Consider the following 27,042-nt stretch of genomic DNA (forward strand, 5'->3'; position numbering starts at 1 on the left):
TTATGAACACCTATGTTCATTTTATGTTCATTGCAGCACTATTCACCATAGCAAAAAGATGGAAACAACCTAACTGCCCATCAACAGATTAATGGATAAACGAAATGTGGTACGTATGTGCAATGGAATACTATGCAGCCATGAAGAATAATGATGAGTTCTTGAAACATAACATGGATGAATCTGGAGCACATATGCTGAGTGAAATAATTCAATCACAAAATGACAAATATTGTATGATCTCACTTTTATAAGAAAAGAACAGGTACACAAACAGAAATCACCATTCATTAATGGTTACCAGGGATAGGTGGGAGGAAGAGGGGGAATCACTCTCTATATAATAGACACCTTTTATTTATTTATTATTATTATTTTTGGTGATAAAAAGGTAGCACCGAATGTGGGTGAAGAGCTCAGAGCAGGACCAAGGTAAATGATATCACTAAAAAGTACACAAGAGAAAATTGTACTTTTGATAAAAGATATGACATGTATAATGTTGCAACAACACCAACACCAACCAAAAAAATATGTGTGTGGTTGTTATATATGAGTACGGGTATGTATGTGTGCACATATAGATGTACCTATTTGTATGTGTATATACATGTACATGTGTGTGTGCATGTACATCCATATACATAAGAAGCCATATAGGGGGCACAGTTACAGATACTTCTTAGATATAACCAAATGCCTCATGAGATTGGTTTTCTGGGCTTGAAGGTTTAGGAGCATAGTCTCATGGGATAACTTGGTCAATTGGTATAATACAGTTCATAAAGTTTATGTTCTACATCCTAGTTTGCTGAGTAGTGTGTGGGGTCTTAAAAGCTTGTAAGCAGCTTTTAATACAACTATTGGTCTTTACTCATTGGGAGCAGAAGAGAAAGAAGAAATCAAAGACTCAGAGAGAAGCTAGTCTATAGGACTAACAGTCTACATGAACCACAACCTCATCTACATGAGATCTAAAGAACTAGATGGTTTACAGCTACCACTAACAACCATTGTGATCAAGGCCACAACAGATAGAGCCTGACAGAATGGGAGAAGAACATGGAACAGAACTCAGATTCCTAAAAAGTCCAGACTTACTCGACCAGTTGAGACTAGACGACTCCCCAAGACTCTTGCCCTAAGATACTCATTAAACCTTGAACTGAACTATCCCAAGGTCACCTTTTACCTAAATAACAGATTGTTGCTGTTGTTAGGTGCCACTGAGTTGGTTCCAACTCATAGTGACTCCAAGTACAATAGAACAAAACACTGCCCAGTCCTGTGCCACCTTCACAATCATGATTATCCTTGAGCCCATTGTTGCAGCCACTGTATCAGTTCATCTCCCGAAGAGCTTTCCTCTTTTTTGATGACCCTCTATTTTACCAAGCACGATGTCCTTCTCCTGGGACTGGTCCCTCTTGATAACATGTCCAGAGTATATGAGACAAAATCTTGCCATCCTTGCTTCTAAGGAGCATTCTGGCTGTACTTTTTCCAAGACAGATTTGTTCATTCTTCTGGTCGTTCATGGTATAGTCAATATTCTTCACCAATGCCATAATTCAAAGGCATCAATTCTTCTTCTGTCTTTCTTATTCATTGTCCTGCTTTCACACGCGTATGAGGTGATTGAAAATACCATGGTTTGGGTCAGGTGTACCTTTGTTCTTAAAGTGACATCTTTCCAACATTTTAAAGAGGTCTTTTGCCGCAGATTTGCCCAATGCAATATGTCATTTGATTTCTTGACTGCTGCTTCCATGGGTGTTGATTGTGGATCCAACAGATTGGCTTATAAAATAAAGAATATCACCTGTGAGTGCTGCACACCTTTAAAAAGTCATCTACATGAAAGCAAAGGATCAATAATTACTCTAAAGCAAAGATGGAAGTGTAAGTGGACAGGGAAACTAGGTTATCGGAAACAGAACATTCAGAATGGAACTGAGAATGTTGACACATTGTGAAAAATGTAACCAATCAACTGAGCCATCTGTGGGGTAATTGTTAAACGGGAACCTAATCTGCTGTGTAAACTTTCACTGAAAACACAGCAAAACATAATTTTAATCAAAAAATAAAAAACAGGTGCTAATCCAGCCTGGGGTTTTTCTATAGATAAACTAAGAAAAAGGGGATGGAGGGGCCTGTAGATGAAAAGACTTCAAAGACATATCAACTGTTAATGGGCGTAGGGTTTATTTTTGGAGTGATAAAAATGTTCTAAAATTAGATTATAGCGATTATTGCACCACTCTGTAAATATACTAAAAAACACTGAATTGTACATTTTAAATGGGTGAATTTTATGGTATGTAAATTATATCTCAACAAAGCTACTTAAAAAAAAAAAAAAGCCTTATCAATTTTTTTTTTTTAATGAGCATAACTAAGGCAAATGGTTAACTTGCTTGGCTACTGACCAAAAGATTTGAGGCTCAAGTCTACCCAGAGTTACTTTGGAACAAAGACCGGGTGATGTACTCCCAAAAAATCAGTCGCTGAAAATCCAACGCAGCACAGTTCTACTGTGACGCATATAGGGTTGCCACGAGTTGGAACTGACTCAATAATTTGTTTGGGTTGTAAACTACTTTGGCCAGGAATGCATATTTGGGTGATAAAACTAGAAACATGAGGAAGCGATTTCTGTAAAAGTCAGGATGGTGGTGGTTCCTTCTGGTTGGAGAGAAGGTTTTGTAATTGCGACAAGGCACGTGAAAGGGCTTCTTGAGTTAGTAGCAATATTTTATTTCACGACCTAAGCGGTAGGGACAAAACTGTTCATCTTATAATAATTCATTAAGCTGGACATGTGTAGTTTCCTTTATCCGTTTTATTATACAATAAGACGATTTTTAAAAACAGGGAGAATCAAGAGGGAAATGATGCCCTGAGGCAGACAGAGTCTAATGCGGCCCCCTGAGTACACCTCTTGGTATTCACGCCCTTGTGTAATATCTCTCTCTTGAGTATGGGCAGGGCCTGTGACTTGCTTTTAATTAACAGAATATGGTAAAGGCTTGTACATGATCATGTTATATAAGATTGTACCGTCCACCTTGCTAAGAGATTACCTCTCCCTTGCTGGCTCTCAGAGAGCAGGGCAGTCATGTTACAAAATGTAGTATTAAACTGAAGGCAGCCCTCAGCCAACAAGAAACTGAGCCCCTTGGTCCCACAACCCACAGGCACTGAATGCCAACAACAACCATGTGAGCTTGGAAGCAGATCCCTCCTCAGTCAAGCCTCAGATGAGACCGCAGCCCCAGGTGACACCTTGACTGTGGCTTGTGAAACTCTGAAGCAGAGAACTCAACTAGTCTGTATCCTCACTCCTAATTTAATCCCTGTGAGATAATAAATGTGGGTTGTCTTAAACTGATAAATTTGTGGTAATACTGTTACACAACAATTGATAACTAATATACACCCCTTGGAAACCCTGGTGGCATAGTGGTTAAGAGCTATGGCTGCTAACCAAAAGGTCAGCAATTCAAGTCCACCAGGCATTCCTTAGAAACCCTATGGGGCAGTTCTACTCTATCCTATTCCTATAGGGTCACTATGAGTCGGAATCAACTCAACGGCAACAGGCTTGGTTTTGGATATGCCCCTTAACTTCAGAAGTGGGATTCTTGAGTCAGACTGCTACCGTGCTTGAAGGCAGGGAGACGGACCAGGAAACTACTGTGTTTTAGCACCGGAGGGGCCTTTATGTCTTTACTTGCTTTATTATCAGCGAGTTTGTAGGATGTAAGCCATATAGCCAGAAGGCGGGGTGCAGAGGATAGGAAGCAGAGATCTCACACTCATACAGAAGCTTCTCCTGATTAGCCACTGCATAGAAGGCAAGCTTCTTCCCCTCCAGGTCTAGCCAGATGCCCACGACCCCAGGTTTGTCTGAGCTGAGGACAAGTTCTTTCGCCATGTGCCATGCACAGAGCTGACTAGTCCCCATCCACTCCACACACCAGGAGTCCCTGGTCCGTCCCAGGATCTGGTCACGGTTCATCTCCCAGGAAGCTACCCCAACTGCCCAGTGGCTACACTGCTGAGTGTCCACTTCCCAGTAATGCTGCCCAGAAGAGAGGGCCTGGGAACATAAGACCTGGCAGGCCTTAAACCTCTCACGACTCCAGGGATAGGATTGTGGCCAGTGAGACACAGTTACTGTCCGGAGATCCTCGGACACCTCCAGGCTACAGGAGAGGCTCCTCAGGTCAAAGGTTGGATGGATGGCCCCTGGGGAAGAAAACAAGAACCCATGCTAAGAGGTCCTCAAACAGCAAAAATCAGCTTTGTATCTTTGGGTGTGATAGTGCTTTACTCAGATTGGCACTGAAATGAGGACATCAGCTTGCAGTTTTATATACACTCCCATGCTGTTCTATTAGAAGTGCCACTTTCCCACCTTGATTTCTACCTACCCACCAGCCCTCTTCCACAGAGCCCTCTCTGAATCTCACCCAGTGAAAAGTCATCTCTCGCTTTTCCCAGCAACCCTAGTGCTTTACCTCTTCTCCTCTTATCATACCACCTTCTACCTGTAGTAGTGATTTAGTCCATAGCAGTCCATGGTTGTTTACAACTTTCCAGTTAAGCTTAAGCTTCCTAGTGAAGAACCACATCTTGTTCATTTTGCATGTTTCACACTGTTTCCTACGGGGCGGGTTCACTGGTGGTTCAGTGGTAGAATTCTTGCCTTCTGTACAGGAAACCAGGGTTCTATTTCTGGCCATTGCACATCATGCACAGCTACCACCTATCTTTCAGTGAAGGCTTGAGTGTTGCTATCATGCTGAACAGGTTTCAGCGGAGCTTCCAGACTAAGACAGACTAGGAAGAAAGGCCTAGAGAGCTAATTCTGAAAAATCAGCCAGTGAAAACCCTATGGATCACAACAGCCCAATCCCATTGTGCATGAGGTAACCATGAGTTGGGGGCCAACTTGATGGCAGCGAAAAACAACAACAACCAGCAATAACTCCTCTAGGTACTTTACGTACATTCACTCATTCAACCCTCATGACAATCTCATAGGGGAGGCACTATTATTATCTTCATTTTACGATGAAGGAAGTGAGGCACTAAAAGATTAAGTTACTTGTCCAAGATCACATAGCTAGTGAATAGAGGAGCTGAGATTCAAGCCCAAGCAGTCTGGCTCCAGGACCCATGCTCTTAAGGTCTACTCCATACTGAGAGAGCAGTAGTAGCTAAGCATGCTGGAGGATAGGCAGTTGGCTGTAAGCGGTGACCCCAGCATGGGTGCCCAAAGGTTGCCTGGTCTCATGGGTATGGCTTAGTCTGGAATGTGGGAGTTCTCAACCTACCTCACCTTTATCATCAGCTCCCCATGTGGTGGGACCAGGGCTGGGCAAAGCAGATTTGGGGTCAGTAAGCCAAGGAGTGGGCCTAGCCACAGGGACGTGGACACGGCCTGTCCTCCGTGCAAACACACCACTCTCTGCAGCAGGCCAAACCCAAGTTTTAAGCAAACCACATACTTACACTGAGCAAACCGGGAGGCCTTCCTGGGTGCAGGGTGGTTCTGGTCTGGCAGTGGGCATGATGAGGTAGATGGAGTTTCCAGGAGTTCCACTAAGCAATCAAAATATTGAGGGGAAAAACTCCATCAGAAAAAGACAAACAGAAGGTATGCAAACATTGTGATCAGGGCACATGACTTGTCTTCCTCATCTTTAGCACATTTTTCAGTGTCAGGACTTGATCAAGCAGAACTTCCAGCCCATGTATGTCCAGCCACTCTGGGCTATTTCACTGTCTGTTTCCCCACTAAGCTCTAAGCACCTTGCTGGCAGAGCCCTTGTTCACCTCTGTGTTCAAGTCCAGTGTCAAGTCCAGCATCAGGTACATAGGAGGTGACTGATGCATATTTATTAAATAAATTAACTAAAACTGTTCCAGGGGATTGCAGCACCCTGATACCCAGGATTTCTATGATCCCCGTACCGATGCTTTAAATTGTCTTTATATCAACTGGGTAACAGGAGTTGATGTGAGATTCACCTCCACCACTGACACTACCTCATCCCCACTCAGTGTACTAAAGTTTAATTGTCAACTTAAAGCAACTGTGTGTGCTAGATTGCAATGACCCTACTAGCTGGAAGAAGGGAAAGCGAGGGAAGCTCCGAAGTGGGGACTTTGAAGGTGAAATCTTCCCCCATTTATATCTTGAAGTGAGAGCAGCATAAAGTGAATCTAAATCAGAAGAAACAATAGACCCAGTCTAGGGTGTGGGTTGCACAGGAGAGTGGGAGCGTGGCTCCTCAAAAGAGCATTCTCAAAATTCAGGTAGGTGCCACTGTTCTCTTTACCTGACTGGATTAACATAATTAACACATTTAATTACAGTTTTAAGAAATGTTTGCAAGACCTGCTAAACTTACTATTTTTTAAACTAAAACAATTTTCCCCCTATTTATTAGGAAAATCAGCTATACTTGAATAGTTCTTATTTTTAGAATACCTTGAGAAAAATTATATTACAACAGAAAAAGTGAATGCTGATATAAGCTATGGACCTTAGTAATAATGTATCCATATTGTTTCATTAATTGGAACAAAGGTACCACACTAATGCAAAATGTTAATATTAAGAGAAACAGTGCGGAGGGGGAGGGGACATATGAGAATTCTTTCTGTGCAATTTTTCTATAAATCTAAAACCGCTCTAAAAAATAAAGCGTATTGGCGGGGCCAAGATGGCGGACTAGGTAGACGCTACCTCGGATCCCTCTTGCAACAAAGACTCGGAAAAACAAGTGAATCGATCACATACATAACAATCTACGAACCCTGAACAACAAACACAGATTTAGAGGCGGAAAACGAACAAATTCAGGGAAGCCGCAATTGCTTTAGGAGCCTGGAGCCAGCGTCCCAGTCAGCAGATTTTCTGGAAAAACTAGTTTCCCAGTGATGGCTCGGAGACAGCAGTCCATATCAAACCACATAAAGAAGCAGACGATGACAGCTTCTACAACCCCCCAAACAAAAGAATCAAAATCTTTCCCAAATGAAGATACAATTCTGGAATTATCAGATACAGAACATAAAAAACTAATTTACAGAATGCTTCAAGACATTAGAAACGAAATAAGGCAAACTGCAGAAAAAGCCAAGGAACACACTGATAAAACAGTAGAAGAACTCAAAAAGATTATTCAAGAACATAGTGGAAAAATTAATAAGTTGCAAGAATCCATAGAGAGACAGCATGTAGAAATCCAAAAGATTAACAATAAAATTACAGAATTAGACAACGCAATAGGAAGTCAGAGGAGCAGACTCGAGCAATTAGAATGCAGACTGGGACATCTGGAGGACCAGGGAATTAACACCAACATAGCTGAAAAAAAATCAGATAAAAGAATTAAAAAAAATGAAGAAACCCTAAGAATCATGTGGGACTCTATCAAGAAGGATAACTTGCGTGTGATTGGAGTCCCAGAACAGGGAGGGAGGACAGAAAACACAGAGAAAATAATTGAAGATCTCCTGACAGAAAACTTCCCTGACATCATGAAAGACGAAAGGATATCTATCCAAGATGCACATCAAACCCCATTTAAGATTCATCCAAAAAGAAAAACACCAAGACATATTATCATCAAACTCGCCAAAACCAAAGATAAAGAGAAAATTTTAAAAGCAGCCAGGGAGAAAAGAAAGGTTTCTTTCAAGGGAGAATCAATAAGAATAAGTTCAGACTACTCAGCAGAAACCATGCAGGCAAGAAGGGAATGGGACGACATATACAGAGCACTGAAGGAGAAAAACTGCCAGCCAAGGATCATACATCCAGCAAAACTCTCTCTGAAATATGAAGGCGAAATTAAGATATTTACAGATAAACACAAGTTTAGAGAATTTGCAAAAACCAAACCAAAGCTACAAGAAATACTAAAGGATATTGTTTGGTCAGAAAACCAATAACATCAAACACCAGCACAACACAAGGTCACAAAACAGAACATCCTGATATCAACTCAAATAGGGAAATCACAAAAACAAATTAAGATTAATTAAAAAAAAAAAATGCTCATAACAGGGAATCACCGAAGTCAATATGTAAAAGATCACAATAATCAAAAAGAGGGACTAAATACAGAAGGCATAGAACTGCCATATGGAGAGTGATACAAGGCGACATAGAACAATACAAGTTAGGTTTTTACTTAGAAAAATAGGGGTAAATAATAAGGTAACCACAAAGAGGTATAACAACTCCATAACTCAAGATAAAAGCCAAGAAAAACGTAACGACTCAACAAACATAAAGTCAAACACTACGAAAATGAGGATCTCACAATTTACTAAGAAAAATGTCTCAGCACAAAAAAATATGTGGAAAAATGAAATTGTCAACAACACACATAAAAAGGCATCAAAATGACAACACTAAACACTTATTTATCTAAAATTACGCTGAATGTAAACGGACTAAATGCACCAATAAAGAGACAGAGAGTCACGGACTGGATAAAGAAACACGATCCGTCTATATGCTGCCTACAAGAGACACACCTTAGAGTTAGAGACACAAACAAACTAAAACTCAAAGGATGGAAAAAAGTATATCAAGCAAACAATAAGCAAAAAAGAAGAGGAGTAGCAATATTAATTTCTGACAAAATAGACTTCAGACTTAAATCCAACACAAAGGATAAAGAAGGACACTACATAATGATAAAAGGGACAATTGATCAGGAAGACATAACCATATTAAATATTTATGCACCCCATGACAGGGCTGCAAGATACATAAATCAAATTTTAACAGAACTGAAAAGTGAGATAGACACCTCCACAATTATAGTAGGAGACTTCAACACACCACTTTGGGAGAAGGACAGCACATCCAGTAAGAAGCTCAATAGAGACACGGAAGACCTAATTACAACAATCAACCAACTTGACCTCATTGACTTATACAGAACCCTCCACCCAACTGCTGCAAAGTATACTTTTTTTTCTAGCGCACATGGAACATTCTCTAGAATAGACCACATATTAGGACATAAAACAAACCTTTGCAGAATCCAAAACATCGAAATATTACAAAGCATCTTCTCAGACCACAAGGCAATAAAACTAGAAATCAATAACAGAAAAACTAGGGAAAAGAAATCAAATACTTGGAAACTGAACAATACCCTCCTGAAAAAAGACTGGGTTATACAAGACATCAAGGAGGGAATAAGGAAATTCATAGAATGCAACGAGAATGAAAATACTTCCTATCAAAACCTCTGGGACACAGCAAAAGCAGTGCTCAGAGGCCAATTTATATCGATAAAAGCACACATACAAAAAGAAGAGCCAAAATCAGAGAACTGTCCCTACAACTTGAACAAATAGAACGTGAGCAACAAAAGAATCCATCAGACACCAGAAGAAAACAAATAATAAAAATGAGAGCTGAACTAAATGAATTAGAGAACAGAAAAACAATTGAAAGAATTAACAAAGCCAAAAGCTGGTTCTTTGAAAAAATTAACAAAATTGATAAACCATTGGCTAGACTGACTAAAGAAATACAGGAAAGGAAACAAATAACCCGAATAAGAAACGAGAAGGACCACATCACAACAGAACCAACTGAAATTAAAAGAATCATATCAGATTATTACGAAAAATTGTACTCTAACAAATTTGCAAACCTAGAAGAAATGGATGAATTCCTGGAAAAACACTACCTACCTAAACTAACACATTCAGAAGTAGAACAACTAAATAGACCCATAACAAAAAAAGAGATTGAAACGGTAATCAAAAAACTCCCAAGAAAAAAAAGCCCTGGCCCGGACGGCTTCACTGCAGAGTTCTACCAAACTTTCAGAGAAGAGTTAACACCACTACTACTGAAGGTATTTCAAAGCATAGAAAATGACGGAATACTACCCAACTCATTCTATGAAGCCACCATCTCCCTGATACCAAAACCAGGTAAAGACATTACAAAAAAAAGAAAATTATAGACCTACATCCCTCATGAACATAGATGCAAAAATCCTCAACAAAATTCTAGCCAATAGAATCCAACAACACATCAAAAAAATAATTCACCCTGATCAAGTGGGATTTATACCAGGTATGCAAGGCTGGTTTAATATCAGAAAAACCATTAATGTAATCCACCACATAAATAAAACAAAAGACAAAAACCACATGATCTTATCAATTGATGCAGAAAAGGCATTTGACAAAGTCCAACACCCATTTATGATAAAAACTCTCACCAAACTAGGAATTGAAGGAAAATTCCTCAACATAATAAAGGGCATCTATGCAAAGCCAACAGCCAACATCACTCTAAATGGAGAGAACCTGAAAGCATTTCCCTTGAGAACAGGAACCAGACAAGGATGCCCTTTATCACTGCTCTTATTCAACATCGTGCTAGAAGTCCTAGCCAGGGCAATTAGGCTAGACAAAGAAATAAAAGGCATCCGGATTGGCAAGGAGGAAGTAAAATTATCTCTATTTGCAGATGACATGATCTTATACACAGAAAACCCTAAGGAATCCTCCAGAAAACTACTGAAACTAATAGAAGAGTTTGGCAGAGTCTCAGGTTATAAAATAAACATACAAAAATCACTTGGATTCCTCTACATCAACAAAAAGAACACCGAAGAGGAAATAACCAAATCAATACCATTCACAGTAGCCCCCAAGAAGATAAAATACTTAGGAATAAATCTTACCAAGGATGTAAAAGACCTATACAAAGAAAACTACAAAGCTCTACTACAAGAAATTCAAAAGGACTTACTTAAGTGGAAAAACATACCTTGCTCATGGACAGGAAGACTTAACATAGTAAAAATGTCTATTCTACCAAAAGCCATCTATACATACAATGCACTTCCGATCCAAATTCCAATGTCATTTTTTAATGTGATAGAGAAACAAATCACCAATTTCATATGGAAGGGAAAGAAGCCTCGGATAAGCAAAGCATTACTGAAAAAGAAGAAGAAAGTGGGAGGCCTCACTCTACCTGATTTCAGAAGCTATTATACAGCCACAGTAGTCAAAACAGCCTGGTACTGGTACAACAACAGGCACATAGACCAATGGAACAGAATTGAGAACCCAGATATAAATCCACCCACATATGAGCAGCTGATATTTGACAAAGGACCAGTGTCAGTTAATTGGGGAAAAGACAGTCTTTTTAACAAATGGTGCTGGCATAACTGGATATCCATTTGCAAAAAAATGAAACAGGACCCATACCTCACACCATGCACAAAAACTAACTCCAAGTGGATCAAAGACCTAAACATAAAGACTAAAACGATAAAGATCATGGAAGAAAAAATAGGGACAACCCTAGGAGCCCTAATACAAGGCATAAACAGAATACAAAACATTACTAAAAATGATGAAGAGAAACCCGATAACTGGGAGCTCCTAAAAATCAAACACCTATGCGCATCTAAAGACTTCACCAAAAGAGTAAAAAGACCACCTACAGACTGGGAAAGATTTTCAGCTATGACATCTCCGACCAGCGCCTGATCTCTAAAATCTACATGATTCTGTCAAAACTCAACCATAAAAAGACAAACAACCCAATCAAGAAGTGGACAAAGGATATGAACACACACTTCACTAAAGAAGATATTCAGGCAGCTAACAGATACATGAGAAAATGCTCTCGATCATTAGCCATTAGAGAAATGCAGATTAAAACTACGATGAGATTCCATCTCACTCCAACAAGGCTGGCATTAATCCAAAAAACACAAAATAATAAATGTTGGAGAGGCTGCGGAGAGATTGGAACTCTTATACACTGCTGGTGGGAATGTAAAATGGTACAACCACTTTGGAAATCTATCTGGAGTTATCTTAAACAGTTAGAAATAGAACTACCATACAACCCAGAAATCCCACTCCTCAGAATATACCCTAGAGAAACAAGAGCCTTCACACAAACAGATATATGCACACCCATGTTTACTGCAGCTCTGTTTACAATAGCAAAAAGCTGGAAGCAACCAAGGTGTCCATCTACGGATGAATGGGTAAATAAATTGTGGTATATTCACACAATGGAATACTACGCATCGATAAAGAACAGTGACGAATCTGTCAAACATTTCATAACATGGAGGAACCTGGAAGGCATTATGCTGAGTGAAATCAGTCAGAGGCAAAAGGGCAAATATTGTATAAGACCACTATTATAAAGATCTTGAGAAATAGTATAAACTGAGAAGAACACATACTTTTGTGGTTACGAGGAGGGGAGGGAGGGAGGGAGGGAGAGGGTTTTTTTTACTGATTAATTAGCTGAAAAGAACTGCTTTAGGTGAAGGGAAGGACAACACTCAATACATGGAAGGTCAGCTCAACTGGACTGGACTGGACCAAAAGCAAAGAAGCTTCCGGGATAAACTGAATACTTCAAAGGTCAGCGGAGCAAGGGCGGGGGTTTGGGAACCATGGTTTAAGGGGACTTCTAAGTCAATTGGCAAAACAATTCTATTATGAAAACATTCTGCATCCCACTCTGAAATGTGGCGTCTGGGGTCTTAAAAGCTAACAAGCGGCCATCTAAGATGCATCAACTGGTCTCAACCCACCTGGAGCAAAGGAGAATGAAGAACACCAAGGTCACACGACAACTAAGAGCCCAAGAGACAGAGAGGGCCACATGAACCAGAGACCTACATTATCCTGAGAACAGAAGAAGTAGTTGGTGCCCGGCCACAATCGATGACTGCCCTGACAGGGAGCACAATAGAGAACCCCTGAGGGAGCAGGAGATAAGTGGGATGCAGACCCCAAATTCTCATAAAAAGACCATACCTAATGGTCTAGATGTGACTAGAGGAATCCCGGCGGTCATGGTCCCCAAACCTTCTGTTGGCACAGGACGGGAACCATCCCCTAAGACAACTCATCAGACATGAAAGGGACTGGACAGTGGGTGGGAGAGAGATGCTGATGAAGAGTGAGCTAATAATATTAGGTGGACACTTGAGACTGTGTTGGCATCTCCTGTCTGGAGGGGAGATGGGAGGATAGAGAGAGTTGGAGGCTGCCAAAGTTTTCACGAAAGGAGAGACTGGAAGGGCCGACATTAGAGGGAGAGCAAGTGGGAGTAAGGAGTAAGATGTATATTAACTTATATGTGACAGACTGACTTGATTTGTAAATGTTCACTTGAAGCTCAATAAAAGTTAATTAAAAAAAAAAGCGTATTAAAAAATTTTTAAAAACTATACATGATGTACAGTCTGTAAATATTGACTATTAAACAAGACACTGGTCACTATTAAAGAGATGAAGAAGTTTTATAATATATTAATCTCTGTGGGTACAAACAGGATTGCTTACCCACTGATGTGACAGGCTTTGTAAAAGAAAAAAAAAAAATGATGTTTTCATTAAGCAGTTGATTTTACAGAAATATCTGTGACATAAAATTAATTGCTGAGCCATTTCTTTATAACAGAGTCTAAAGAATCTTGTTTTTCTACTAAAAGAAGAGAATAAAAAACAGGTTTTTTATGCCCAGTTTCCCTTGGGCATTTTAAATAATCCAAAATTTTAGGAACAGGTCTCTTATAGCACTATCCTGTTTAAGTAGAATTGCTTTGTATAAACTTTCTCCCCCCAAATTAAATTTATATTGCAAATAATCACCCTTCCAGGGAAAACTGCATCCAAGTGGTTCTTAAAACTTTAGTCGGCATCAAACTCCCCCAGGCATATTGTCAGAAATGCAGATTCCTGGGCCCACTCAGAGATACTGATTCACTAGTCTGGGACTGGGCCCTGGAATCTGCCTTGTATTAGTGCCCCCAGAGAGTATGATGTCAAATCCTGGGCCACACCCTGAGAAACACTGTTCAGTTTAGGTCGTGTGATTTCTACAGCAGCTCCTGGTGTACTTATGTAAGGTTACAAAGTCACTGTGATGCTACAAAGTCATTGTGATGAGGTAGTCAAATCGTTTGACAGCTGTTAAAGGGTGACTTGAAGAACTCGTCTATTGTCTTAAAAACGATCTCGTGGAAAATTCAGGGAATGATGTTTTAGGACGTGGGAATATATCCAGATATTACATTTTAAAAATATTTCTGATTGGCCGAAATAATCAAAAACAAACTAACCACAGATGAAGAACCATATTGTACTTGCTAAGACATTCATAGAAAAAATTGGATTTATAAAAGTGCTTAAAATGTACACTTAAAGAATCATAGAAATTGATAACTTTTTCCAAGAAATTATGTTTCTCCAGTTAAATAGAAACATTTTAAGGAGAGCAACATTATTTAAATATAAAATGCTATAACAGATATGTCTCTAAAGTTATGCTATGTAAATCATATCATTTCAAGTGATATGGGCACAGGCCAGAATAAACTCCAAATGGATCAAAGATTAAATGTAAAACATGAAACCAAAGATTTAAATACAAAATATAAAAGTACAGACACACACACAGAGCAAATTCCTTTATAAACTTGGGGTAGTGAAGGTCTTTCTAACTAAAACATAAATCTAGAAGCCATAAAGCAAAGACTGATGAAACTTACTACATAAAAAAATTTTCAAGTCTACATGACATTATAATCAAAAGTAAAAGGTAAATGACAAATTGGAAAAAAAAATTGCAAAGAGCTCCTAAATATCAATTTTAAAAAGACCAGTGATGCAAGATATAAACAGATAATTCATGGAGAAATGCAAATTAAAAGTACAGTAAACTGATATACAACTTTTTTTTTTTACCCATCAGATTGGCAAAAAATTACAAATACACTCTGTCGAGTGTCTGTGAAGACACACACTTCTTTAAAATTTGTAAACTGGTATAACCCAACTGGAGGTCAATTTGGCAATGTGTATCAAAATTACAAATAAATTTACTCTATGACTCACCACCTTTACTGGCAATTTAACCTACAATTACATCTGCACCCATGTGAAATGATGTATAAACTCAGTTATTGGCTTCAGCATTGTCTGTGATAATAAACAACTGGAAATAATCAAGCATCCATTGTAGAAGGTTGGGTAAATAAATCTTGGCATATCTGTAAACTGGAATACTATGCAACCACAAAAGACAAAGCTCTCTAAGTACTGATTTGTAAAAGTATCAAGATCTACTGAGTAAAAAATAATGGAGGGGGGAGGTGATATATTCAAACTCTATACTTTCTGCATAATTTTTCTGCAAACTTAAAACTGTTATAAAAAACAAAGCCTAATTAAGAAAAAAAAAAAAGAAAGAAAAGAAGCAAAATGCAGTGTATAAAGTATGCTGCGTTTTATATTAAAAAAAAAAGATTGGGAGACATAAGAATATAAATTTGTATATTCTTGGATTTGCAGAAGGAAATCCTGAATGTATACTCAAGAAACAAACAAGTGTTTGAGATAAGGAATTTGGTGAATTGGGCAGGAGTGGGACAGAGACTTTCACTGTATACCTTTTTATACTGTTTTGATTTTTTAATAAAAAATTTTAAAATTAATTTTAAATTTGTATAAAAAATGAATTTCACTAGAGAATCCAGCCTAAATTCAGAATCACAGAGGAGCCAGGAGGCCTCTTACTTCTCAGATTAAGTACAAACAGCCTAAATTTGGGAACAACTAGTAAACTGCTCTCTAATCATTTTCCTTAAGAAACTTTTTTCCAGTGAATCAGGTTTTTCCACTTAAATAAGGCATGACATTTTAAGCAAAGCAACATCATTTAAATATGAAAATGCTAGAGGAGATGTCTCTAAAGTATGTAAAACAGACAATGTCTAGAGCCAGAGGCAGAGCCACAAGACCAGAGCTAATATTTGAAGGGCAGACAGACGTTCACTGCTTTTCAATCAAGATTCTGGGGGAACAAGGGAACCAACAAAATCAAGGCAAAAATGTTCCTTTCTACATTGTTACTGTTTACCACTGCCAAGCACTGCCATCAAGTCGATTTTGACTCATAGCGACCCTATAGGACAGAGTAGAGCTACGTTGACATATTCCCCAGAAATTATATTTTAATAGAATTTATAAGAACTATTTACAATGTAGGCCTCCTGGGTGGCAAAAGCAGTTTGAACTCGACTACTAACGAAAAGGTTGGCAGTTCAAACCCCCCTCAGCAGCACTGAGGAAGAAAGGCCTGGCAATCTGCTTCTATAAAGATTTCAGCCAAAATGGGCAAAGGATATGACCAGGCACTTGACTAAAGACATTCAGATAGCTAACAGATAGATACATGAGGAAATGCTCAGGATCATTAGTCATTAGAGAAATGCAAATCAAAACAACAGTGAGATACCATCTCACTCCAACAAGGCCAGCATTAACCCAAAAACAACAAAATAATAAATGTTGTAGAGGCTGTGGAAAGACTGCAATACTTATACACTGCTGATGAGAATATAAAATGGTATAACCACTTTGGAAATCGATTTGACGCTTCCATAAAGATAGAACAACCACACGATCTAGCAATCCCACTCCTTGGAATATATCCTGGAGAAATAAGACCCCTTACACGAATAGATTTATGCATATCCATCTGCACTGCAGCATTGTTTACAACAGCAAAAAGATGGAAACAACCTAGGTGTCCATCAACAGGTGAATGGATAAAACAATGGAATGCCACAAAACAATAAAGAACAACAATAAATCCGTGAAACATCTCATAACTTGGAGGAACCTGGAAGGCATTTAGCTGAGTGAAATTAGTCAGTCACGAAAGGACCACTATTATAAGGCATGAGGGGTGCTCACTAACTACATATTAGACAAGAATTATTTTAGGTGAAGGGAAGGACAACACACAATACAGGGGAAGTCAGCACAACTGGACTAAACCAAAAGCTAAGAAGTTTCCTGAATACAACCAAACACTTCAAGGGACAGAGTAGCAGGGGCAGGGATCTGGGGACCATGGTTTTGGGGGAAATCTAAGTCAACCGGAATGACAAAATGTATTAAGAAAATGTTCTGCATCCCACTTTGGTCAGTGGTGTCCAGGGTCTTAAAAGCGAGCAAGAGGTGACATTTCCGATCAGCGTCTGATCTCTAAAATCTACACGATACTGCAAAAACTCAACAACAAAAAGACAACCCAATTAAAAAATGGGCAAAGGACAGGAACAGACACTGCACTAAAGAAGACATTCAGGTACCTAACAAATACATGAGGAAATGCTCTCGATCATTAGCCATTAGAGAAATGCAAATCAAAACTACAATGAGATTCCCTCTCATTCCAACGAGGCTGGCATTAATTAAAAAAAAAAAAAAAACACAAAATAATAAATATTGGAGAGGTTGTGGAGAGACTGGAACACTTATACACTGCTGGTGGGAAGGTAAAATGGTACAACCACTTTGGAAATGAATTTGGCACTTCCTTAAAAAGCTAGAAATAGAACTACCATACGATCCAGCAATCCCACTCCTTGGCATATATCCTAGAGAAATAAGAGCCTTTACACAAACAGATATATGCACACCCATATTCACTGCACTGTTTACAACAGCAAAAATGGAAGCAACCAGGGTGCCCATCAATGGATGAATGGATAAAGTATGGTATATTCACACAATGGAATACTACGCATCGATGAAAAACAATGATGAATCCATGAAATATTTCATAATGTGGAGGAATCTGGAAGGCATTATGCTGAGTGAAATCAGTCAGTTGCAAAAGGACAAATATTATATGAGACCACTATTATAAAAACCGAAGAAACAGTTTAAACAGAGAAGAAAATATTCTTTGATGGTTACAAGAGGGGGAGGGGGGTATTCCCTAATTAGAGAGCAGTCAGGAACTATTTTAGGTGAAGGGAAAGACAACACATAATACAGGAGAGGTCAACATAACCAGACTAAACCAAAAGCAAAGAAACTTCCTGAATAAACCAAACACTTCGAAGTCCAGCGTAGCAGGGGCAGGGGTTTGGGGACCATGGTTTCAGGAGACATTCCAGGTCAATTGGCATAATAAAATCTATTAAGAAAACATTCTGCATCCCACTTTGGAGAGTGGCGTCTGGGGTCATAAATGCTAGCAAGTGGCCATCTAAGATACATCAATTGGTCTCAACCTACCTGGAGCAAAGGAGAATGAAGAACATCAAAGACACAAGGTAATTATGAGCCCAAGAGACAGAAAGGGCCACATAACCCAGAGACTACATCAGCCTGAGACCAGAAGAACTAGGTGGTGACCAGCTACAACCAATGACTGCCCTGACAGGGAACACAATAAAGAATCCCTGAAGGAGCAGGAGAGCAGTGGGATGCAGACCTCAAATTCTCATGAAAAGACCAGACTTAATTGTCTGACTGTGACTAGAAGAGCCCCAGAGGTCATGGTCCCCAAACCTTCTCTTAGCCCAAGAAAGGAACCATTCCCAAAGCCAACTCTTCAGACAGGGATTGGACTGGGCTATAAGATGGAAAATGATACTGGCAAGGAGCGAGCTTCTTGGATCAAGTAGACACGTGAGACTATGTGGGCAGCTCCTGTCTGGAGGGGAGATGAGAAGGCAGAGAGGGACAGAAGCTGGCTGAACGGACACTGAAATACGGGGTGGAGAGAAAGAGTGTGCTGTTTCATTAGGGCAAGAGTAACTAGGAGTATATAACAAGGTGTATATAAATTTTTGTATGAGAGGCTGACTTGATTTGTAAATTTTCACTTAAAGCACAATAAAAATTAAAAAAAAAAAAAACTCCATGAAATAAAATATTAAAAAAAAAAAAAGCTAGCAAGTGGCCATCTAAGATGCATCAATTGGTCCCAACCCACCTGGTGCAAAGGAGAATGAAGAACACCAAAGTCACAAGGAAAATATGAGCCCAACAGACAGACAGGGCCACATAAACCAGAGACTCCAACAGCCTGAGACCAGAAGAACTAGATGGTACCCAGCTACCTCCAATGAGTGCCCTGACAGGGAACACAACAGAGAGTACCTGATGGGGCAGGAGAAAAGTGGGGTGCAGAACTGCAATTCTAGTAAAAAGTCCAGATATAATGGTCTGACTGAGACTGAGGGGACCCCAGAGGACATGGCCCCCAGACTCTCTGTTAGCCCAAAACTAAAACCATTCCCAAAGCCAACTCTTCAGACAAAGATTAGTCTGGACTATAAGACATAAAATGAAACTGGTGAGGAGTGTGCTTCTTAGCTCAGGTAGGCCCATGAGACTAAGTGGGCAGCTCCTGCCCGGAGGCGAGACGAGAAGGCAGAGGGGGAGAGACGCTGGCTGAATGGACATGGGAAATACAGGGTAGAAAGGAGAAGTGTGCTGTCACATTACAGGGAGAGCAACTAGGGTCACGTAACAATGTGTGTGTAAGTTTTTGTATGAGAAACTGACTTCACTTAAAACACAATTAAAAAAAAAAAAAAAGTTTACAGCCAAGAAGGAACAGTTCTGCTCTGTGTAACACATGGGGTCATCATGAGTCAGAATCTACTCCACAGCCACAGGTTTGGTTTTCTGGTTTATTTATGATGTGCTTTGTTAATACAGATCTTTACTAGTTAAAAATTAAAAAGTGAGACCTGTTCCTGAACCTCCTCAGAAAGACTACATAGATGAGTAATAAGCCAGTGAAATCAGGTCAAGGTTCTGAATTTATGAGGTCTCAGAAAATGGGTCCAGGTCTTGAGTTTATATTAACAGCGTTGATACATCATATCTGTCATGGATTGAACTGAATCCTCCAAAAATATCTGCCAACTTGGTTAGGTCATGATTCCCAGTATTGTATGATTGTCTACCATTTTATCATCTGATGTGATTCCCCTGTGTTGTAAATCCTATCACTATGATGTTAATGGATTCGTGGCAGTTATATTGATGAGATCTACAAGATAGTGTCTTAAGCCAAACTCTTTTGAGATATAAAAGAATGAAGTGAGCAGAAAGACGTGGGGACCTCATACCACCAAGAAGCAAGAGCCAGGAGGATAACACGTCCTTTGGACATGGAGTCCCCGTGCTGAGAAGCTCCTAAGTCTAGGGGAAGACCGATAACAAGCATCTTCCTCCAGAGCCAACAAAGAGAAAGCCTTCCGCTGGAGCTGTTGCCCTGAATTTGGACTTTTAGCCCACTAGACTGTGAGAGAATACATTTCGCTTTGTTAAAGCCATCCACTTGTAGTATCTCTGTTTTTTTTTTTTTTTTAGATGACTAAGACATCTCTGGTGCTGTCCAAAAACTCCTTACATCAAAAACACCTCAGCGTGCTCCTATCTCATTTTCAATACCACAATAATAATGCAGCTGGGATCTGGGATCCTGTCCCAGAGAACGAGGCCCTGAAGCACTTTGCCATTCTCCCCCAAGTTCCCATAACTAATCCTCCTTCCTAGCAAAATCAACTCACCCTGTGTTTGTTTTTCAAAAGCCTCTTTCCACGTGAAGTTTTCTCGTAATTTTTCCTGGATTTCTTCGAGGGCATGGAGAACATCTCTCATTTTTCCCTCAGATGTGTTGGAAGTCACTAGCTTTGGAGAAGCCAAGGAAAGGTCCACCCCACTAGAAAAAGCCTATTGATTAATCATAAAAATAAATATAAATAAATGAAAGTCCCTTATGGAATCCATCAAATATTATATTCAAGCTCTGCCATCCATCTAAAATTTTTCATTTACCTCCTAACAAGTTTTTTAAAAACATAATAAGGCCCCTCCCCCCAGAAAAAAACAGAAATGGAAAACATATTAGGTCCTTAAAATATATACATTGAAAACTATCTGGAAAAAGATATTAAAATTGATGTTAATTTTTAAAATAAAAGTTCAAAATATTAAAATTTAATATATTAAAGAGTAGTTATTTCTGGGTGGGGGGGTTATGGATAAATTTTTTTTTTTCCTTTAAACCGCTATGTGTTTTCTGATATTTTGTGCAGTGAACATGGATTTCTTAGATGATACCTGCAAACATTTAAAAATTTTAGGCCCATCTCACAGGGGCTTTACAGAATTAATAATATAGACAGTCACTGAAATAAGCCACAGAGGCCAGAATAATCTTCCCACGACTGTTGTCATTATACCATGCCACCTCTTAAGAGTCAACATCAACATCCAGACTGCTTTCCGGGGCCTCTATCACACGCTCCTCGTTTAAATTCCACCTCACGTCCTGCTATTTCCCAACACAGCCTCTCATCTGCACATCGGCATCCTTCTTTCCCAACTTCACCTGCGCCTTTTCTATTTCCCACTCTTTTCACCAATAATAGTAGTAGTGTTGTTGTTGTTGTTGTTAGCTGCCATAGAGTTGGGCCCCTGCCTCATGGCGACCTGCTCCCAACTCATGTTGACCCCACGTACAACAGAATGCAATGCTGCCCGGCCCTGCACCATCCCTACCATCAGCTGCAGGTCAGACCATTGTGATCCTAGGGTTTTGTTGGTTGACTTCCAGGAGTAGATTGCCAATGTTATTGAACTGTTCATGTAGAAATTGTGAATGGACGCATGTTTGGCTGTGTATATTGCCACCAATAACGAATTTTTTGTACATTTTTTTTAAAAGTAGATTTTCAGGACTTTCTTCCTAGTCGTCTCAGTCTGGAAGCTCTGCTGAAACCTGTTCAGCATCATAGCAACACGCAAGCCTCCGCTGACAGACGGGTTGTGACTGCGCATGAAGTGCACTGGCCAGGAATCAAACCCAGGTCTCCTGTGTGGAAGGCAAGAACTCTACCACCAATGCCTTATAATAGTAGTATTAAGCACCACTTCTGAGTGCTTTCTATATGCTGGGTACTGCTTAGCTCTAATTTGTGTAACAACCTTTCAAGGTAGGTTTTATTATCCCCATTTTATAAAACAAAAAATTGAGGTCCATGGTGATTAAATTGCCAGTTAATTATATCCTACATTTTCCCATTGCTTTACAGCATTTTATACAAGATCTTTTTTAATGCTCACCACAGACCAGTGGGATGGATCTTATTCCTATTTTACAGTTAGAAACCTGAGGCTCAGAAAGTCAGACTCCCAGACTTTCCACCCCTAACACATTGTATCCCTGAAGACTCATTTATTATTTATTCACTCAATGTGCCAGGAACTGTGCTAGCGCCAGGGAATACAATGGTGAATGAAATAACAAAAGCAGCCAAGGTCCCCCACAACTACCACAGCCTCCACCAGACTGAGTCCAGCATAACTAGATGCTGCCCATCTACCACCACTGACTGCCCTGACAGGGATCACAAACAAGGGTCCCAGACAGAGCTGGAGAAAAATGTAGAACAAAATTCTAACTCACAAGAAATGACCAGACTTCTGGCCTGACAGAAACTAAAGAAACCCCGAGAGTATGACCCCCAGGCACCCTTTTAACTCAGTAATGAAATCACTCCTGAGGTTCACCCTTCAGCCAAAGATTAGCCAGCCCCATAAAACAAAACGAGACTAAATGGGAACACCAGCCCAGGGGCAAGGACAAGAAGGCAGGAGGGGTCAGGAAAGCTGGTAATAGGGAACCCAAGGTCGAGAAGGGGAGAGTGTTGACATGCCATGGGGCTGGCAACCAATGTCACAAAACAATGTGTATTAATTGTTAAATAAGAAACTAATTTCTTCTGTTAATCTTCATCTAAAGCAAAATAAAAAAAAACAAAAAACAGTCAACGTCCCTACCCTCATGAAGCTTAGAGACCAGTGGGGAGTGGGGATCAAAAAAAAAAAAACTCATTGCCGTGGAGTCAATTCCAACTCGTAGCGACCCTATAGGACAGAGCAGAACTGCCCCATAGGGTTTCCAAGGAGCACCTGGTGGATTCGAACTGCTGATCTTTTGGTTTACAGCCATAGCTCTTAACCACTACGCCACCAGGGTTTCCGGAATAGGGATGGACATCAATAATTAGGACACAAATCATTATAAAGGTGTAACTGTGATAACTGCAATAGATAAAAGGTACCTGGAATTATAAAAGCCTCCAATATCCACTGCCGTCGAGTTAATTCTGACTCATAGTGACCCTATAGGACAGAATAGAACTGTCCCATAGGGTTTCCAAGGCTGTAAATCTTTACGGAAGCAGACAGCCACATCTTTCTCTCGCTGAGCAGCTGGTGGGTTTGAACCGCTGACTCTTCCATTAGAAGCCAAGCGCTTTAACCCCTGTGCCATCAGGGCTCCTAAGAACCTCCAATAGGGGAAAATCAGTCAAGCCTTCCTGAGGAAGTGACATCTAGCTGGGGTCTGCAGGATGAGCAGGCATTACCCAGGTGACAGGGTTGAAGGAAGAGCATACCAGGATGTGCTCCCTATGGTGGGAGGAAGCAAGACACTAGATGGACCAACGCAGGAGGTGGAATGTGGGAGGTGAGACTGGAGAGACAGACGAGGATAGACCCTATAGGGCTTTGTTGGTCCTGTGAGGATTTTGGTCTTAATCCTAAGGAAAAAGACATCACGGGAGTGTTTTTAGCAGAAGAGTAACATGATCAGATTTGTTTTTGAGAGGATCACTGTGATGGTGGTGAGAACAGAAGAGGGGGTAAGAGTGGAGCACTTAGGAGGCTATCAAAGCAATCCAGGTGAGACATGATCATAGGCTTGGATTAGAGAAGTCTCAAAGGAGCTCAACAGTAGTAAACAGATTTGAGAGATGTTTAGGCAGTTCTTGGAACTACCAAACCTAGTGCTGTCGAGTCGATTCCGACTCATAGCGACCCTATAGGACAGAGTAGAACTGCCCCATAGAGTTTCCAAGGAGCACCTGGAGGATTTGAACTGCCGACCTTTTGGTTAGCAGCTGTAGCACTTAACCACTACACCACCAGGGTTTCCTCTTGGAGCTACAGTAGGCTACATATTGGGGGTAAGGGTGGGGGTGACACGAATGGCTCCCAGGTTTCTGTCTTGTGCACTTGGAAGGATAATGGGGCCAGTCACTGAGATGGGGAGTCCCAGAGGAGGAACAGTTTGGGACACGTTAAGTGTAATGTGCCTTTGAGATACTCAAAAGGAAAAGATGAGAAGGAAGGTACCAGCCTAGACCTTAGAGAAGGATCCAGGATGGAAGTGTTTGTGCATACAGTGGTAATTAAAACCATGGGTGTGGGAAGACCACTTCAGGGGAAGAGAAAGGAACCTACAACTAAGCCTTGAAGAATTCCAGCATTTCAGTGCTGAGCAGAAAGGGTAAGCCTGCAAAATAGACTGAGAAGGAGAAGGTGGAGCTGGAGGGAGGACTGGGAAGCTTGTGTTTTGGAAGTTAAGGGAAGAGAATGCTTCAAGAAGAAAGGTGCAATCGATTGTGTCGAAGGCTACTGAGAGGTCAAGAATCAGAGTGTCTGCAGGATTTACTTGGAGGTCACTGGTGATCTTAGAGCTTGGTTAGGTGGAGTGATGAGGTAGAATCTAGCTCAAAGCTTCTGGACCTCACTTCAAGTACTCCACGATTCTGATCATCTGTCTTTGGTAATAAAGAGGACGATGAAAGATTGAGATGTATTGCATCCCTCAACTCAAAATATATTCATGTTGTCCCAGTTGGAAGGCACCCTTTGCTCATCCCCCTCGCAATCTTTTCCTCTCCAAGCTAACCATACCGTGCCCAAGATGGTCAGTTCATTGTCTGCCTCAGATTGTGAGAGGGATCTTTGATTCTGAAGGCTCCTGGTGATGTCTACAAGCTGCTCCACCAGCTCTCCCAGCTCCCGACCAACTTCTGTGATGCTCCTCTGTGCTGCTGCCTTTAAAAGAGCAAAGATAGAACATAAAGCTGGACCCAGCATCCAGCACTGGACAGTGGCAGCCATAAACACTGGGTAAAGGAAGTAGGCAAGGAAGGGATGAAAGAACTATTGTCCAGAAAATGAGCAGGTAGACCTTGCTCATTCCCGTTTCCCACTACTGATCTCCCAGTGGCCATAACAGGGAACCCTAGTTCATCCATGGGATGGGGATGGGAGTGAAGTGTGAAAGGAAACTTGTGGGTTGCTTTATGCAGGGGAAGTCAGAGGGGAAATGGGGTGAGAGAGCCTGGATTTGGCAGGGTAGATGGAGGCTGAGAAGGTGAATGGCGAAGCAGAAGGCACAAGGCTCAGGTCTGAGCTGGACTCTTGGCTATGGCTCATCCTGTGACCTCACCTCCCCCCCCCTCCACCTTCAGGAGTAAGAAGGATCTACCTAACCATCCATTGTAAAAATATCTTGGAGACTTTAAAGTATTACGCAGATACGAGCTCTTTTTGACATCCTTCACATTAAAAAAAAATTCAGATGAGAGTGCTAAACAACTCCACGCCAAAGAGCTTATTCTGCTGAGCTGTCTGGTTGGGGTGGGAGCAAGTTTGCAGCCAACACATACTGACAACGCCATCAAGACCTGGTGACATCCACGGAAGGCTGGACCCAGACCTTAAATGGAAAACGGTGGTCCGCTGTAGAGTCACAGAAATACAAGATGTTCATCATCCAACTCTAAATAGACCAGGTTTTTTGTTTAACTTTGGGCATTTTCCTTTTTAAAAAAATCATGTCGGAACTTCAAAAATCTTTGACCCAGAACCTTTTTTCATCTCTAAGAAGCCTAGATGTCCTCTCAGATAACATGTTTGGAACCCAGACTCAGGCTATTTTAAAGAGGGAGGTGACAGGCCACCGGTAACACTGCTCGCTCTTAAGTTTCCAAGCCCCAGTTTTCAGATACCTGGAACTCTGGAGTGGAGCCCTTATCCAGGCACCTGAGCTAATTCAAAACATTAAAAAAATAAGTGCATTACTTTTTCCATCATAAAAGAAACGTACACTCATTGTACTGAATTTGAAAAACACAGAGAATTAATAAAGAAAATATGTTTTTACATCCTCCCATGTCCTGCCAGTCAAAGAAAATCACTTCAATTTAAAAGCCAATGTGAAGCGTATTCAGTCACCAAAAGCTATGTTCACGAAGAGTTTTAAGGACCCGAGGGATAATTCCGTGTTTATACCCAAAAGGAAGATGTACAATGTAGTCTCAACTCTGTTTGAAAAGGGCGCGGAAAAGCTGAAAAGAAATGCAAGTAAGGCCAGGTGTACAGCAGCTAGGTTGACAGTCGGTTCTACTTTTCCGAACTTTCCAAAGATTCGCCAAAGAGCGGGTTCTACCTTTAGACTGAGGAAGTTAACGTAAACATAGAAAGGATAAGGATGTTGGAGGGAAGAAGAGCCGAAAGGGGAGAGTGGGAAGGGGCGCTGGGAGGAGGAAGGCGGAAGGCGGCGCGGCAGGCTGCGGGCCAGGAGAGCCCCCAGGGCCGCCTCCCTACCGGCAGGGCTGCAGCGCGGCGCCGGGAGGCCGGGGCCGGGCCGGGCGCGAGCTCGGGGCCAGCCCCGCGGCCGCCCTCCTCCAGCTCGCGCACCGCCCGGCTGTACTTGTCGGCCAGGTCCTGCAGCAGCGTGTTCTTCCGCAGCGGCGGCTTCTGCGGGGCGCCCTCGCGGCAGGTGGGGCAGGCCCAGCGCGGCTTCTCGGCCCAGGAGCCCCATAGGCTCTTCAGGCAGGAGCTGCAGAAGCTGTGGCCGCAGGGCAGCGTAACGGGGCAGTCGAGCAGCCCGCGGCAGATGATGCAGCCCAGGTCGTCCTCGTTCAGCCACACCGGGATGGCCGGGCCGGAGTCCAAGCCCGCCATGGTGACGGGGGCCAGGCGCGGGGGCGCGGAAGTCAAGGCCCAGCTGGGGACCGGCCGCCCTCCGCCACTTCTCCTCTGGCTCCTCCCTCGCTCTTCCTCTCCCGCCTCCAGCCTTCCTGCTGCCTGGTCCCCTCCTCTCTCCCATCCTCCAGTTTTCTTCTCTCCAAAAAAGAAAAAAAAGTGGCCCTTGAGTCGATTTTGACTCCTGGCGACCTCTTGTATGCAGAGAACTACCTTCCGTAGGGTTTCCAAGGCCATGACCTTTCAGAAGCAGATCGCCAGGCTTGTCTTCCGAGGCGCCTCTAGGTGGGTTCAAACATTAGTAGAGCGCTTAACCGTTTG

The 27,042-nt window shown here is 41.3% G+C and overlaps 1 protein-coding gene across 2 annotated transcripts; it reads right to left on the reverse strand.

The window, feature by feature from the left end:
• Positions 1-1,806: 1,806 nt before the first annotated feature.
• On the reverse strand, positions 1,807-26,787 carry RNF135 (ring finger protein 135). 2 transcript variants are annotated; one of them, XM_023553461.2, is made up of 5 exons: positions 26,341-26,768; positions 24,640-24,783; positions 20,442-20,604; positions 5,524-5,613; positions 1,807-4,254 (listed from the first exon to the last, which is right to left on the reverse strand). In XM_023553461.2, the coding sequence occupies exons 1-5, from the start codon at positions 26,698-26,700 to the stop codon at positions 3,725-3,727; spliced, it is 1,287 nt and encodes a 428-aa protein (XP_023409229.1). In that variant the 5' UTR covers positions 26,701-26,768; the 3' UTR covers positions 1,807-3,724. The 2 variants fall into 2 exon arrangements, with proteins under 2 accessions (XP_023409229.1, XP_023409230.1); XM_023553462.2 differs by lacking the exon at positions 20,442-20,604 and having other exon boundaries at positions 4,119-4,254; positions 26,341-26,787.
• Positions 26,788-27,042: the final 255 nt, after the last annotated feature.

The sequence above is a fragment of the Loxodonta africana genome, chromosome 18, assembly GCF_030014295.1.
Source record: "Loxodonta africana isolate mLoxAfr1 chromosome 18, mLoxAfr1.hap2, whole genome shotgun sequence".
Taxonomy (NCBI): Eukaryota; Metazoa; Chordata; class Mammalia; order Proboscidea; family Elephantidae; genus Loxodonta; species Loxodonta africana.

Bases quoted from the DNA above. Each gene is read 5' to 3' on its own strand.
- RNF135 (XM_023553461.2), bottom strand. From the start codon at position 26,700: ATGGCGGGCTTGGACTCCGGCCCGGCCATCCCGGTGTGGCTGAACGAG. The intron at 20,605-24,639 runs GTATGGTTAGCT...ATTAATCAATAG, and splicing joins AACTGACCATCTTGGGCACG to GCTTTTTCTAGTGGGGTGGA. The intron at 4,255-5,523 runs GTAAGTATGTGG...TTTCTTCCCCAG, and splicing joins GGCCTCCCGGTTTGCTCAGT to GGGCCATCCATCCAACCTTT.